This window comes from Bubalus kerabau, chromosome 7 (assembly GCF_029407905.1).
Source record: "Bubalus kerabau isolate K-KA32 ecotype Philippines breed swamp buffalo chromosome 7, PCC_UOA_SB_1v2, whole genome shotgun sequence".
Classification (NCBI taxonomy): Eukaryota; Metazoa; Chordata; class Mammalia; order Artiodactyla; family Bovidae; genus Bubalus; species Bubalus kerabau.
The window spans coordinates 74,411,029-74,425,091 of record NC_073630.1 but is presented as its reverse complement, the minus strand read 5'-3'; the positions used below and the strand labels follow the sequence as shown (position 1 = coordinate 74,425,091).

Below are 14,063 nucleotides of genomic sequence, written 5' to 3'. Positions count from 1 at the left end.
CAAAGCAGAATAAGGGGGGCAAGTTCCAAGGAGGAGCATAAAATTTCCTTCATTCAAGAAGTACTGCGTGTCTTCTATAGACCAGGCACTGTTCTAAATAATAAAATAATTGAAAAGTGTGCTGTGAAATTGGCATTTTGCAGATCATTTTCTTAGTTTTTCAGAGAGCGAATTTCAGTACACCAGTGAGGATCAGGCCACCTGCTACAGTACAGAGGGTTTTTGAGACACTTCTGCTATGGACTGAATTGGTATCCCACCAATTCATATTGAAGTCATAACAGTAACTTCCAGGATGTCAAAATTGACCCTACTGGAAATAAGACCATTGCGGACATACTTAGTTAAGATGAGGTCATACCAGAATAGAGTTGGCTAACCCAACATGACTGCCATTCTCAAAGAAAGAGGAAATTGGACATACATACACACACACAGGGAGAACACCACGTGAAGAAAATAGAGATCTACAAGCCAAGGAACGCCATCGATGGCTAGTGAACCACAGGGAGCCAGGTGACAGGCAAGAAACAGATGGACAACCTTCAGAAGGAATCAGCCCAACCCTGCCAACACCCTGATCTAGGACTTCTAGCCTCCAGAAGACAATGAATGTCTGTTGTTTCAGCCTCCCAGTTTGTTAAACATCATTATGGCAGGTGTAACAGACTAATACACTTTCCTTTACAGGTATCCACTGGAAGGCTGCCCAGCTGGTACTAGCCAGGCTGGTCCCAAGGCCCCTCCTGGGAGTACGTGTGCAGGGTTTCTTCATGGAGAGGCTGGCCCTACTGGGCCCTCCCAAGTTCAAGTCTAGGGTGTAGCTCTCCTGTCTTATTTCTGTACCTCCAGCCCAGGAGGGTCTTTGTAGCCTCCACACTGCACAAGAAAGAGAACTTCTCTTTCCCTTCTTCCCCAAACCTGCCCCAGCTACCCAAGCCCTCCTTTTCTCTATTTCTCTTCTCCTCTTTCCCACAAGGCAGCTGGGTGTTCCTCGGTGAGGCTGCCAGAAAGAAGTTTCTTAGTTTCCCTTCTCTCTTCTCCCCAAAGCCTCAGCCCTAGGATGAAATGAAGCTGCCTTTCCAAGGTGCTGGTCTGGGTAAATGTATATTTCCCATCTTTCCAAGACCCATTTCCTCCCAGACAGCTCTCCCTTACTCTGTGCTGATGGAATGTTTAATTATTCATTCAAAAAAGATTAATCACTCATGAAATATTGTGCTAGAAGCCTCAGGAGCATCTGAGAACACCTGTTTCTCAAGAAATCTTGAAATGTGGTGATCATTTAAGGGTGACGGGTGAATCTCTCCTTAGGCTAACTCCCACTGACAAGTACAGGCTTCCTAGAGAAGCTGAGACTAAGGCATCTCCATGGGACAGAGTGCTGTGATAGAACAGGGATGACTACACGAACACAGATGGGGAGAGGCCAGCATGTTAAGACCAGGTACTTGTCACCGTGGAGGTGCAGAGACTCCACAGACCACTGAGTGAACTTGGGCTAGTCTTCACTCCTAGCAACTTCTCAAGCAATTTAACCTCTGGAGTGTCTAATTAAATATTTTAACAAGTGAATGATAACCTGTGAAATCAGAGACCTTAGCCCATATAGGTATGCTAATTCTAACACTGAATATAGTACAGGTGGGGAGGAGCTAACACAAGAATCAAAATAATTATAGTACCAGGCAGAATAGATTGTAAGAGCAAATAAAAAAGGATGGGTACCAAGTGTCATGGGGATTCAGAGGCAACTTGCAATGCGATTATTTGCCCGGTCTTGAAAGCTGGGGGCTTGCTGGGAGAGAAGAGACAACATGAAGTCGGAATGAATGGAAACACAAGTGTGGGGCACGTTTATGAGTCTATGGTAACATGAGAGAAGAATGGAGGGAAGGCTGGAGCAAAATAAGAGCCTTGAATTCCTGGTGATTTTAATAAAATTTTAATAAAACAGAGACATCTCTCTAGCAAAGTCAAGTTTCACGGCAAACTAGTACAGTTTTGTTTGCATTTTAGAGGAAGACAGTAGCTAGAAGCACATTTCTGACCAGAGTTCTATGTGGGGTACCTGCTGGGTTACGTTGGTAGTTGGTACAAGAGCATCTTCTTCCTTCTTAAGGAGCCTAATCAGTCATGACAAAAGTTACCATTTTTGAGTGCTATTTATGTAATAGGCATATGAACAGACTTCAACTGAGTATAATGAGGCAGTCACCACTGTTATGGGAGATGAGATTTCAAGAGCTCATCTGTTCAGTGTCACAGAGCAGTAAGAGGTCGGGACAAGGCTGGCACCTTTGAACCCAGAACGTTGACACCAAGCATCTACTTGATTAAAGCTGGGTCAGTGAAGGAAACACCTAGACTAATACAACAGGGGCTCTGGACTGCTTCTAACTCGAGAGTGCAAATACAGGAAAAGTCTAAATGACACTGAAAATATGTATAAAGGATTTTCCTGTTTTGTGGTCAATTAGCATTCATTCTTGTCTGTAATACAATAATGGAAAATGCTTAACTGAAATGTGGGTCTATTTTTCATTGATTATTGATATGTTTCTGGTCACACCACTCCCCCTCAAGACTTTAAAAGGATTCCTCTTCATTACAGGTCACCTTTAACCCCTCTTCACTCTCCTTTCAGGAGTTACTTCTGCAGGAGTAGACGCCATGACAGTAAAGAAAATAAAAACTGATGGCATCTGGTGTGCTTACCTCATTTTTAATATAATTTTGTGGTTCAGGGTGAGTATTTTAAGCTGGAATAACTCTTAGGCTCTATGCAGGGTTCACTGGTCTGGACAGCCCTCCTGAATACAAAGGATGCGCCAGTCACAAAACATACTGAATTAAATAATACAAGTCACCTCCCTCCAAGCAAATGATACAATTTTGCCCCAGAAACAAGTGAGAATAAAGACTAAAAGGTGGGGCGCGAACATCTCAGGATGGATGTTCAAAATCTAAGCCAACAAGAATACAAACCATTTTCTCAAGATTCCTCATGTCAACCTTGTGAATTACTTCACTGTTCATATTAATTTTTAGACAATCTCTTTCAGGAGGAAACAAGCTAGTTATATCAGATTGAACCACATAAAATTGCTGCTAACCAAGATGGGTCATTTCACATGAATCAACTTAATAATCATCCTAGCAAGGTTTTCTATATTACTTTTCAATTTAAATGGAGATCCTGGGTTGTAAAAATAAAATGAGAAAACACAGCATATACAAATTCTTAATAAATGTTTTTCAAATCTTTAAGTATACAAATCCTAGTGATCTGATAGGCTTGCATGTACTTTACACACTTTACACACACGCATATGTGCATGTGCTCAGTCGCAAGGTTATGTCTGACTTTTTGTGACCACCAGGCTCCTCTGTCCACAGGATTTTTCAGGCAAGAATATTGGAGTGGGTTGCCATTTCCTTCTCCAGGGGATCTTCCTGACCCAGGGATCGAACCCAAGTCTCCTGCATCTCCCGCATTGGCAGGTGGGTTCTTTACTTATGAGCCATCTGGGAAACCTCACCTTACACATACTAGGTACAAACCATTCTAATGTCAGGGTGAATGCACTTTAACACTTTTAACACTTTCAAGTTTAATTTCACTGACTCTGAAATAATAAAATAAAAATTCCATTTGACTTTATATTTACACTTTTATTAGAATTCTTTAGAACTGTGAACAGTTGGACAACATATCAGGAAAAAAACACATAGAACATCAACATCCTTTAAACTTGCACCGCTTACATATTTACACATAAAGTTACTGTATATATAAAAAATATTTTCAAGGACTCATGGGATTGGGAATATTCAAAAGACATTATTGCTACATTTCAATATTTACAAAAAAAAGCCACAAAATAATTTCAAACATAAAGCTACTGCAAAGAAACATCAGATGTAAAAAAAAAAAAATTATAAAAATATAAACTTTCAAGAATATCCAAGACAAAACTCTCAGTGAAGTGCCCCTGAAGTACCTAGACATCTACAATTAACAACCACTTTTCTTACTATAACCAAAGTCAATAGAAATGCAAAGGAAATTTTCAGACAAAAGTGTGGCAAACAGCAAAAACGTCTTACATTAGCAACAAAACGCCCCAACCTGTTACCTTTGGAAAGGTGCGAGAGCATAGAACTCCAGTGCAAATGGTTACTTTCAGATAAATGGCCACAGTTCTCTAAATGAAAGCAAAGAGACCTAGGAGGGGAAAACCGTGAGGGCAGCATACCTGAATCTTGCGAGACAACACATAAACCCTGCCATGTAACCATGGACCTCTTATAATTGGGTAGAGGCAACAAACAAACAAACAGGTAACACTAATATCCAGGCTACAGCCTAAAGGGTAGAACTGAAATATGTTTCCGTAGGAGAGTAGCATTAACAAGGTCTAAGGAACAGGTACAGTATGTTGAGTATAAGTAACAGAGTGCCTTAAGTGCAGGTGGATTGCAAATAAATACGGACTTAAGCACTCCTCTATGTAAGCTTTTGGTAAGCTTCTCTACACAGCAAGGTGAAGTGAAACAAAAGCTGGGCTGCTGCTGAAAGCCAGGCTACTTCTTCGGTGCTGAAGGACCCTCCTGGGCTCAAGGCAAGACTACTCCCAAAATATTTTGTCTACAAGCATACATACACACGCACACATACACACTTATATAGATACTGGCCAGGTGTCCAGGACATGCCTGTGATGGAGGCTGAATCTAAAGTTTATTTTTGGCTACAGAAGAATCCAAACTAAGATAGCACTGGTTGTCACTCCTGCCAGAGTCATGCAATGAATCACTTTTTCAAACGGCATCAAATCCACTGAACACGATGACATTCTGAAGCTGGTCGGCTTGTTCTGGACAATCTCTAGAGCAAGTTCATCGGCTACAAAAGGAGATTTTTGTTAAGACTGTGCTTGGCAATAATTTTTTTTTTTTAAAGCACTGTTTCCTTCAAACTTGTTCTGGCTCATCAGTTATTCCTATACACAGCAGACTCAAGCCAGAATTGTATTCAGAAACTACACCTTGTGGGTTTTCCCCCCTCAAATATGTGAATGCATATAATTTATAGATGAGTATATACAAAATGTGGGCTGGGAGGCCGTCTCTCCAATTCAGCTACTATTAATGAATTTGATTTAGAAACCAGGTCAGAAGCATGAAGGCTCATGCCCAGCAGTCTTTATTCAGGCCTGGAGAACATTTTTCCATGGCCTGTGTCTTACTCCCAGCATGAAATACTAGATTTCTTGAGCCCAGATAGTCATAGGCTTCTGGCCTTTGAATAACATTCTATTTTCTGCATCAAGGGATAAGGTTTCAGCTTCTAGTCTTGCTACATCATCATACCATCATGGATGATTATGAGGAATGAAGGTGACTACTCTTATGTACTCAAAACTATCAACTACATTTTTCAGATAGAAATTGGAGAAACCTTGGGAAGGACTCAGTGTGTCTAGTCCATCCCACCCTCCCTTTCTACAAGTCTGAAGTTTCCTTGTTAGCAGGGGCTAGTGTGCTATTAGGAACATAGGCAGCTTGATGGTAGCTGATGACAAAAATCATCAGTCACTAAAGGGTGCTCATAAAGACAGGATTACATCAGGGTGTCCACTACCCTGGAGTAGGATTCGAGTGGAAGGAAAACAAAGGAACCATTGTGAAAACCAAAAGAGAGGGGGGTCGGGGTTGTCAGGAGACCCCCAGATGCAGACTCTGCTTCAGACATCTTCGTGGACAAGCAGAGGCTGCGTGGAGGAGGCGCTGCTGCCCACAGAGTTGATGCGCACAGAATGGTCCACGGTGGGGTTCTCCCGGTGGGGACTGCAGTTTGCTAAGTTGGAATAAATCTGAGGAAAATAAATCCACAGTCAATACGCCAGTCCCCACAAGGAACAAAGGGGCACATGTGCAGCTTAGGAACTGCAAATAACTTAGGAAGATTCTTACAGCCAGGAGGTTGACAAGACCTTACAGCCAAGAACCGAATCACACTGACCAAGGATAAGCTTTGTTTTATCCCTCATTTTCCCATGGTCTGATTACGTAAGAAGTGCTAGTCCAAAATGTGCTTTTCTGCTGGAATGCATCCAGGAATGAGAATGACCTAACTTTTTTTAAAAGGTGCATAAATTTCTGTAGCCAATTCCCATCTAATGGCTGATGTCATTCACTAAGAAATTGGTGGTTCTTCCATTGAGAACCAAGCACTTGGGTGTGAAATGCTGTCTAATTTGAAATGTGCTTTGACACCCAGAAGAGCAAGCTTCAACCTGAAAGTATCAATGGTATAATCTTAAGAAAAGATGGCTCCAAGCACAATCCAGAAGAAAAAAGCAGCTTAAAAAATAATCTGAGTCGAAGTAAGGATCACTCATTCCTCCTTAAAAGCAAAAGAAATCATGAATTTGAGTTTTGAACTCCCTGCTTCTCAAATCACTAGGAGGGATCCCTCAACTTCAAGCAACTCTTCATTCTCTACGGTTTGTGGCCATGAAAGCTATCTGCCATGTTCTGGTTATTTACTTGAGCAGAAGGTTTATTTTACTGCAGAGAACAACCTGTCTTTTCTACGTGCCTTACCCCAACCCTCCAAAGGCTGAATGGCCTGACACGTGAGACAGAGAAGATGCAAAGCCCCATGACCAACACTTGGGGTAGAGAAGGAAAAGTGGCAAATCCTTATGGAAACTTCTATGCCCACACTTCTGAGTGTCAAGCCCTCTACTCTTTCCCCTCTTCATCTCATATCCCTTGGCTCAGAGTAGGGGGCTAAGCAAAAAGAACTTGCTTCCATTGCTTCACTTTCCTACTCAATTTATAGCCTAAGCAAAGAAGAGAAAGGGTGGGTAGCTTAGTCCTCACCCCCAGAACCTGAGAAGGAGGACATGCTTTGGAACCAAGAGAACAGAGGTCCTATGCCTGGCTAGAGTATACTCACATGATTGGTGCTCTCTGAGATCTGCTTCTCAATCAGCTGCACAATCTGCTTAAATGTTGGCCTTTTCAAGGGATCAGCATCCCAGCAGGTCTTCATGATGTCATACCTGCAAGACCAGGGCCAATTATCATTCCTCAATGCCCTTAACTGATCTGCAGGTATATGCCATTCAACAATTTTGAACATAATTCCAGGGTTACACAACTGGACATACTGAATGACATGGGTATAAAATAAAACTGTGTGTACTGAGACTCTGCCAAAACTTTATTTGGTAGCAAGTTTTATGAAACTCAGTGACAGAAATAACATTTGCCCAAGATGTCATAACAAGGAACCAAATGACACTTCAAGCTATGCTTGGTGAAAACCCTCAATATACGGGTTTCTGTTTTTAAAAAAGGAAAACAAAAGAGGAAATGTTATCTGAAGGAAGGACATCTGGGCCCTTACATTTCCGCAGGTGCATGCTCGGGGCTGAGCATTCGGAAACCTTCCTTGATCATCTTGTAGAACTTAGAATCGACTGGCATTCCAGGGTAGGGGCTGCTTCCTGAGGCACAAACAGTTTGCAAATCAGCATGACAATCAGCAAGGAGAGCACTGGTAGCACCTTAAAGAAGATGCTGAGTGTGATTAAGGTGCCTTTGGCAAGGCTCACTTTACCTAAAGAGAACAGCTCCCACAGAAAAATCCCATAGGACCAGACATCACTTTCAAATGTGTACACACAGTTGAAAATACTCTCCGGTGCCATCCACTTCACAGGGAGTCGAGCCTGCAATGGAAGCACAAAAGATCCAACAATGTTAATCACAAAGCTAAAAAAAATCAAAACCTGAATAGAAAATATTCCTATAGAGAGGTGGGGTGAGAACTTGATGGGCATCTCACAAAGACCTTCTACCCATATGACCTCAGAGGACCCTGACTGATTATGTTATGTGTGGTTATTTTAGTTTGGGGTGGTTTTTCTTTTGTGGGGTGGAGTGGGATATGCATACCAAGCAGTGGGCAGGACCCCAGTGCCCTGACCAGGGACTGAACCCAGGCCTTGTCAGTGAAAGCCCAGAATCCTAACCATGGGACCAGCAGGGAACTCTTGTGAATTATGAATTTTCACTTTTTTTCTGACTACCTCTGAAATAAGTGGATCACCAGTACAGCTGACCCCTGAACAATGAGGGTCTGAACTGCATGGGTCCACTTATACAAGAATATTTTTCAATAATAAATGCTACATGATCCATGCTTGGTCGAATCCAAGGACGTGGAGGAACCATGGATATGGAGTTCTGGCTTTCATTTATACTGAGATTCACCCCTGCCTTGTGCAATGGTCAACTGTATACTATCTTCTGGAGTGGGTTGCCATTTCCTTCTCCAGGGGATGTTCCCTACCCAGGGATCGAACCTTGGTCTCCTATACTGCAGGCAGATTCTTTACTGTCTGAGCCACCAGGGAAGCCCCAATACTATCTTCATTTTCAAGATGGGGGTCACTGAGTCTGTACAGCCTGGTGGTTATGAGCACAGTTGTCAGAGACAGATACCTGGGTTCTAACCTGGGCTCCACCACTGGCCTTGTGTAACACAGAGGTTAGTTACCAAAGAAGGTTAGTTACCCTTATCCCTTAATAGAAACGTGGCCTCCCAGGGTAAGGACTACATTGCCCAGCTCCTTCATAGCTGTGTGCAGCCACGTGGCTCGGTTTTGGCCACTAAGTATTATATGACAGCTTTTGGAAAACTTCCTTAATATGAAGTTGGCATGTGTCCTGTGGCCTTTTCTTTCTTGTCTCTTCCTCCATTGTCTTGCCTGCTGGATCTGTTGGCTGGCTTTCTTGAGGCCATCTTGGACCATGAAGCTAAGGGCCACACCAGGAATGGTGTAAAATGGAAAGGTTGAGGAATTTGCTCCCTGGTATAGGACCTCCATACCAGGCCCGGCCAGCAACTTCTATCCTTATTTTACTTTCCTTTTGGGTGTTCTGTCAAATACAGCCACAATTATCCCTCACTAACACACTGGGAACATCACATACATCTGTAATAGAAGCCTCAGGATATTCTTCCGTAAAGCAAAAATTGTACCTCAAATTCCATGAGTTGTCTTGTGGGTTAAATGAGATAATGTGGGTACCAGTGCTTAGTTCGGTATGGCTGATACACTAGGATCTGAAAAATTATCCTGTACAACCAACCACTTGATAAGACAGTAGTGGCTTATGCTGACTATGACTATTCCAAGGTGGTGAGCGGCAGATTCAGAGTTTAAATTCAACAGTTGAACTTCACATCCTGAACTCCTTCCACTAACATCCAGCCAAACTTTCTGTGACTATTCCTCTTAGAGACATTTCTGGATTCTTGGATCTTAATTTACCACAGAAAGCTAAATCAACCCTTCCCATAATCCATTTAGGACCCAAAACTGGGAAGACAATTTTTTTCTGGTCTTACAGTTATTTTAGTCAGCAGGAAAAAAATAAAAATGCTTTCCAGTATCCCCTCCCAGATTTTGTGCTAAAGTTCTTATAGGGGCTCTTAACTTGAGATCTATTAATAAAAGGTGTCTTGAAATCAGAGGTGCTGGGGTCATCTTTACCAAATACGACACACCCACCAAATGACAGAACCAGGTTCGAACTCAGCAAGACTGGGCCTGGAACCCATTAGCCTTTTGTCAATATTCAAAGGCCTGGATAGAGAACCACCTTTCATTCTTCCTTCCAGTAGTGCACCAGGATGGTGGGGACTTGGTGTTATTAACACTCCTAGCCTTAGCGAATTATTATTATAGAAACGCATGCTGTCATCAGAAAGTAAACCCAGCAACATTTCTACAAAAACCAAGTCTAGTACAGCCCACCCACAGAGACGCCTTAGTGATGGAGAAGGAAATATTACATTATGTGTAAGCACACAAATAGCTACCTCTAGGAATAGCTCTGGACTGGAGCTATGAGCCTGGGAAAATAGATGGAGAAAAATATATGTTCAGGACTACTGGCTTCCCATACTAATGGGATATTGCTCTGGGAATCATAGGCTCTGGTTTCAGCCTCTACTGATCCGTGTCATCTCAGACAAATATCACTAAAATACACTGTGCTTTTAGTTTCCCCAACTTTTAAAATGTGAAGATGCTGCATTCTAATGCCAAGGGGTTGCCCTGATGATAACAAAGAAAATTGGCAATGAAATAAAGCACTTTGAAATAAAATCACTATGTTCCATAAGCCAATTATTCCTTATGAACGTCTTTAAGAAGCTCTCTTGATTTTAAGATCCAATATTCTATATACCTAATTCTGAACATTATCTTAGATTTTAATCTTTTTCATATAGCCTCTCAATCTCAAAATAAAATTCTCCTGCTGTGACCTTCAGGTCCACATTTGTTTCACTTGAACAAAATCGAGTTCATTGCTATTCTCCAGCTATAATGAAAATTAAGGCTATTTCTGTTTCTTTCACATGCCCCATAATTACACAATTAGAATTAGGAATTCTATTATTGGAATTTTGCTAAAGTATATTTAATTTGACTGCTAAAATGCATGATATCGCAAAGGTAGGATTTGCACTATGAAAATCATAAAAAGACAATATTTTTTAAAAATTGAAACAAAAATCTTTTGTTGGACTGTCAAGAGAGAGTGAGTACTCACGTTTCCTTTGACCACATAATTAGAATCATTCTTGATGTCTCTGGCGAGACCAAAATCACAAATCTTTGTGATTCGACCATGAGTAAGGAGGATATTTCTGGCTGCCAAGTCTCTATGAATACACTATTAGAAGAGTAGGAGACAAAGAAAACCATTTAAATTTATTTTAAACTTTTTAAAGAGTGAAAGCTATATTTAATGCTAGAATGCTGCTTATGTTATATAGAGCCAATAGTTTTGCTTTACATTTAAACTATTTGGTGCACCAAAAATAAATATCTAGATTACGCTTTGAATGATGTTCAAATTTGTGTTTTACATTGTTAGGACTTTAATTACTATAATTGCTTTCAAAACCAACTTGAATAAATGCTTTTTCCCCCCCACTTAGGACTGCTTTCATTTTACATGCTTCTCTTTGAATATGTCCTTTTAAAAAGAGTTTCTAAAATGTCTACAACTTGAATTTGACCCCCTCAAAGGACAAAGGGAAGAGGCTCTTTATTTCAGCCATCCTATATCCTCTTTTAGTTTGGTAATTGTTTGGAAATGTCACCAATGACACTTAAGGGTAGGATCTGTAACCTCATCCTATTCTGTTAGCCTGGTTTCCTAAGAAATTCCTCTCACCCTTCTAGAGACCATGTTTCTTGTTTTGGTTCCTTCATTCTCTTCCTATCCTCAACCTTTTGATCAAATGTTTATTACTCTCTCTCGATTCCTTACTTCCCCAGCACTTGGTAAACCATACATGCAATATTTGAAGTCTAACTTCAAAAAGACTCAAGTATATGCTTCATCAAGCACTGCAACTACAAGAGATACCCTTTCCTTTGGCTGATAAAATAACCATCTCTTTATTTTCTAAGAGCAGCTCCTACATCCTAAAAGCCAAATTCTAAATGAATTCATTGCATATAAAAAATATATTCATAGAAAGCTCATTTAGACAGGCTTGCACTTTAAAACTTATGAGAACAGGAATTTCAAAGAGACAGCAGTTGGAACATGAAGAAACTATATTTCCTCTGCTTTTGGTTACCACACTTCAAGCGACACTCTGCATTCTAACTATGGCTCTAAATACTCCTTGGGGGTGGTGGGGGCAGGGACAGGACCCTTCTGAGAATCACCCCCACTTACATTCTTTGAGGCAAGGAACGCCATGCCTTTTGCCACCTGGTAAGAAAAGCTCAGCAAGTCCTCCAGGTCCAGGGCCAGCTCATCATCTTCCATGATAGCAGGAGTCACGTCTCTTTCTATGTATGAACCTGTTAGGAGAAGAAGGATTTTCTTAGCAATTAAAATCTTAAAGACAAGGAGAGTAAAAGACAGTGACAACACCACCAAGGGCTGGTAATCAGGGAATTGATATGAACTTGCAGGCAAATCCTCTCCCCAGTGTTAAGGACAGGAAGGTGCTGAATCACAAAGTTAATATTCCCAATCCTGGGCTAAGTTACAAAATCTTTAAGGAAGAAGAATGGTGGATGAACACAAAAGTCTCATATTTTTTTATATGTATCTGATGTATTTTGATATTCATATGTTATATATGCAACAAGATGCATATATATGTATCTGAATACAATAACACAGGCTCTGACTCCAAATACCCGCTTACCCTGAGCCTATTGTAAAGAAGAACCAGTTACTACCAGGAATGATGTTAGATTCCACGGTGATATGAGAAACTCTGAGTCAGTGAGGTTGTTCTTATTGTTTGATAGGTACCTACCTATTCTTGCAGATCTCCTCTTGTCTGCCTTGGTTGGTACAACATAAGAAACTCCAGGTTTCATGTCCATGTACTCATTAGTACTATCATTGCTGGGAGAAATGAAACGTCCATCAAATCACGAGTAAATAAAATGGGAGATGGGGGAGCATGTGAGAGGCAGGCTATCTCTCCACTCCCTTTTTTACATAAGAGGCTGATTTATTTAAATAAAGTATTGCCAAGTTTAAATGAAGAAAATCTTATTCAGTAAGATATGAGTTTTTAATATTCAACATTTGGGTCCAATCCCTAGGAATTAGATGGCCTTTTTTTTGTATTCAACTGTAGAGGGGACTCTGGTTAGAAATGTCCTATCTCTCGACACCAGGGATTTAATGAGAAACAGAGAACCAAAACCATTATCCCACATCACTTCAAACTCTCTAAATTAGCCTCAAGAGAGAGAAGATGAAAGAGACAAGAAAGAGACAAAGAACCAGAGCTCCTGAGATGTGTTATTAGTGGGGGAAGACAGGGATCGTTAACATATAGCGACTGATGGAAGATAGTTTAAAAAAACCAAGTTTGGTTCAGATAAACACCAATAATTTGGATGATTTTCTGAACCATCTGGACCTCTTGAATCTGTAACATTTGGCTGGAGAGTCTTCAAGATTTCTAGTACTTCCTGCTTCTGATTAGCATAGAAACACCATGACAACAATCTCCTTCAGAGCATGCTGGTGGTTCCAATCCCATATGGGATCCCAAAGCACAAAAAACACTACGTAGGATTGAACTATTTAGGCCATTATTTCAGAAAATCAAAAAATATATGTGAGGCCAAGGTTTTAGAAATAAGGCAAAGTGGTTCATTTATTCATATAAAGAGCATATGTGCTAGAGAAACAACCAAAGGTGGTTTGGCTTACATTGTATTTTACTGCCCCTTAACACCACTCAAAGTTTACAGGATCGAAAAAAAATAAAAAGCTTCATCTAGGGTTTAAAACTTCAGCCAGAGGTACAGAAAAACACTTTAAGAGGTAATCGCCCATCAACCATATTTACCGAGGTCTCCTTCAGGGCCTGGGGTTAAGTTCAGGAGACAAAGTCTTGCCTTCTCAAAATACAGGGGATATGGTAAATAAAAAGGAAAGAGGAAACCCATCACACAACTGCAGAGATAAAATGTATAAGGGATTAGGCATGATGAATATGATTCTGTCGGGCTGCATAAATCTAGAAAATCTTAAATGGTGGATCTTAAAAGAAAGAAAAGGCAAAAGATGGCAGAGAATTCTATTCTGATTGTAAACTACACCAATTCTTCTTAAAGGAACTTGAAACTCTTGACATATTCAAATTCAGAATGGTATCAAGGATAAAAGAGATGAAAATAAGGTGCAGAATTTTTAAAAATGTGCTACAGTAGTTGTGCCTCTTGATAACCTAAGTTAAGGAAAGAGAGGGCAAGGAATACAGAAATAATTCGGAGGTAGATGGTGAGAAACCTCGGTACAGAGAGCTGTTTGGAGCTCTCTGCCATTCTGTTAAAGGTTTTAAAGGAATTCACTGTGACAACTTGGCAGCCTTTCCCATGTTCCCTATAAACAGTCTCTCACTCTAAAGATGCATATAGGACCCTATTGTACAGTATAACGAGAACGACACACAGGAAAGAACCACGGTAAGAGAA

At 40.7% G+C, this 14,063-nt stretch overlaps 1 protein-coding gene across 2 annotated transcripts in view; it reads right to left on the bottom strand.

The window, feature by feature from the left end:
• Nucleotides 1–3,654: 3,654 nt before the first annotated feature.
• The window catches only part of KIT (KIT proto-oncogene, receptor tyrosine kinase), an 86,048-nt gene continuing 75,639 nt past the window's right edge, over nt 3,655–14,063 (bottom strand). For both annotated transcript variants that reach the window (XM_055588589.1, XM_055588590.1), the window contains exons 15-21: nt 12,383–12,474; nt 11,788–11,915; nt 10,645–10,767; nt 7,637–7,748; nt 7,424–7,523; nt 6,971–7,076; nt 3,655–5,879 (exon numbers count right to left, since the gene is read on the bottom strand). In XM_055588589.1, the coding sequence (XP_055444564.1) occupies nt 5,751–5,879; nt 6,971–7,076; nt 7,424–7,523; nt 7,637–7,748; nt 10,645–10,767; nt 11,788–11,915; nt 12,383–12,474 (790 nt within the window). In that variant the 3' untranslated portion in view covers nt 3,655–5,750. The remainder of the gene's footprint in view (nt 5,880–6,970; nt 7,077–7,423; nt 7,524–7,636; nt 7,749–10,644; nt 10,768–11,787; nt 11,916–12,382; nt 12,475–14,063) is intronic.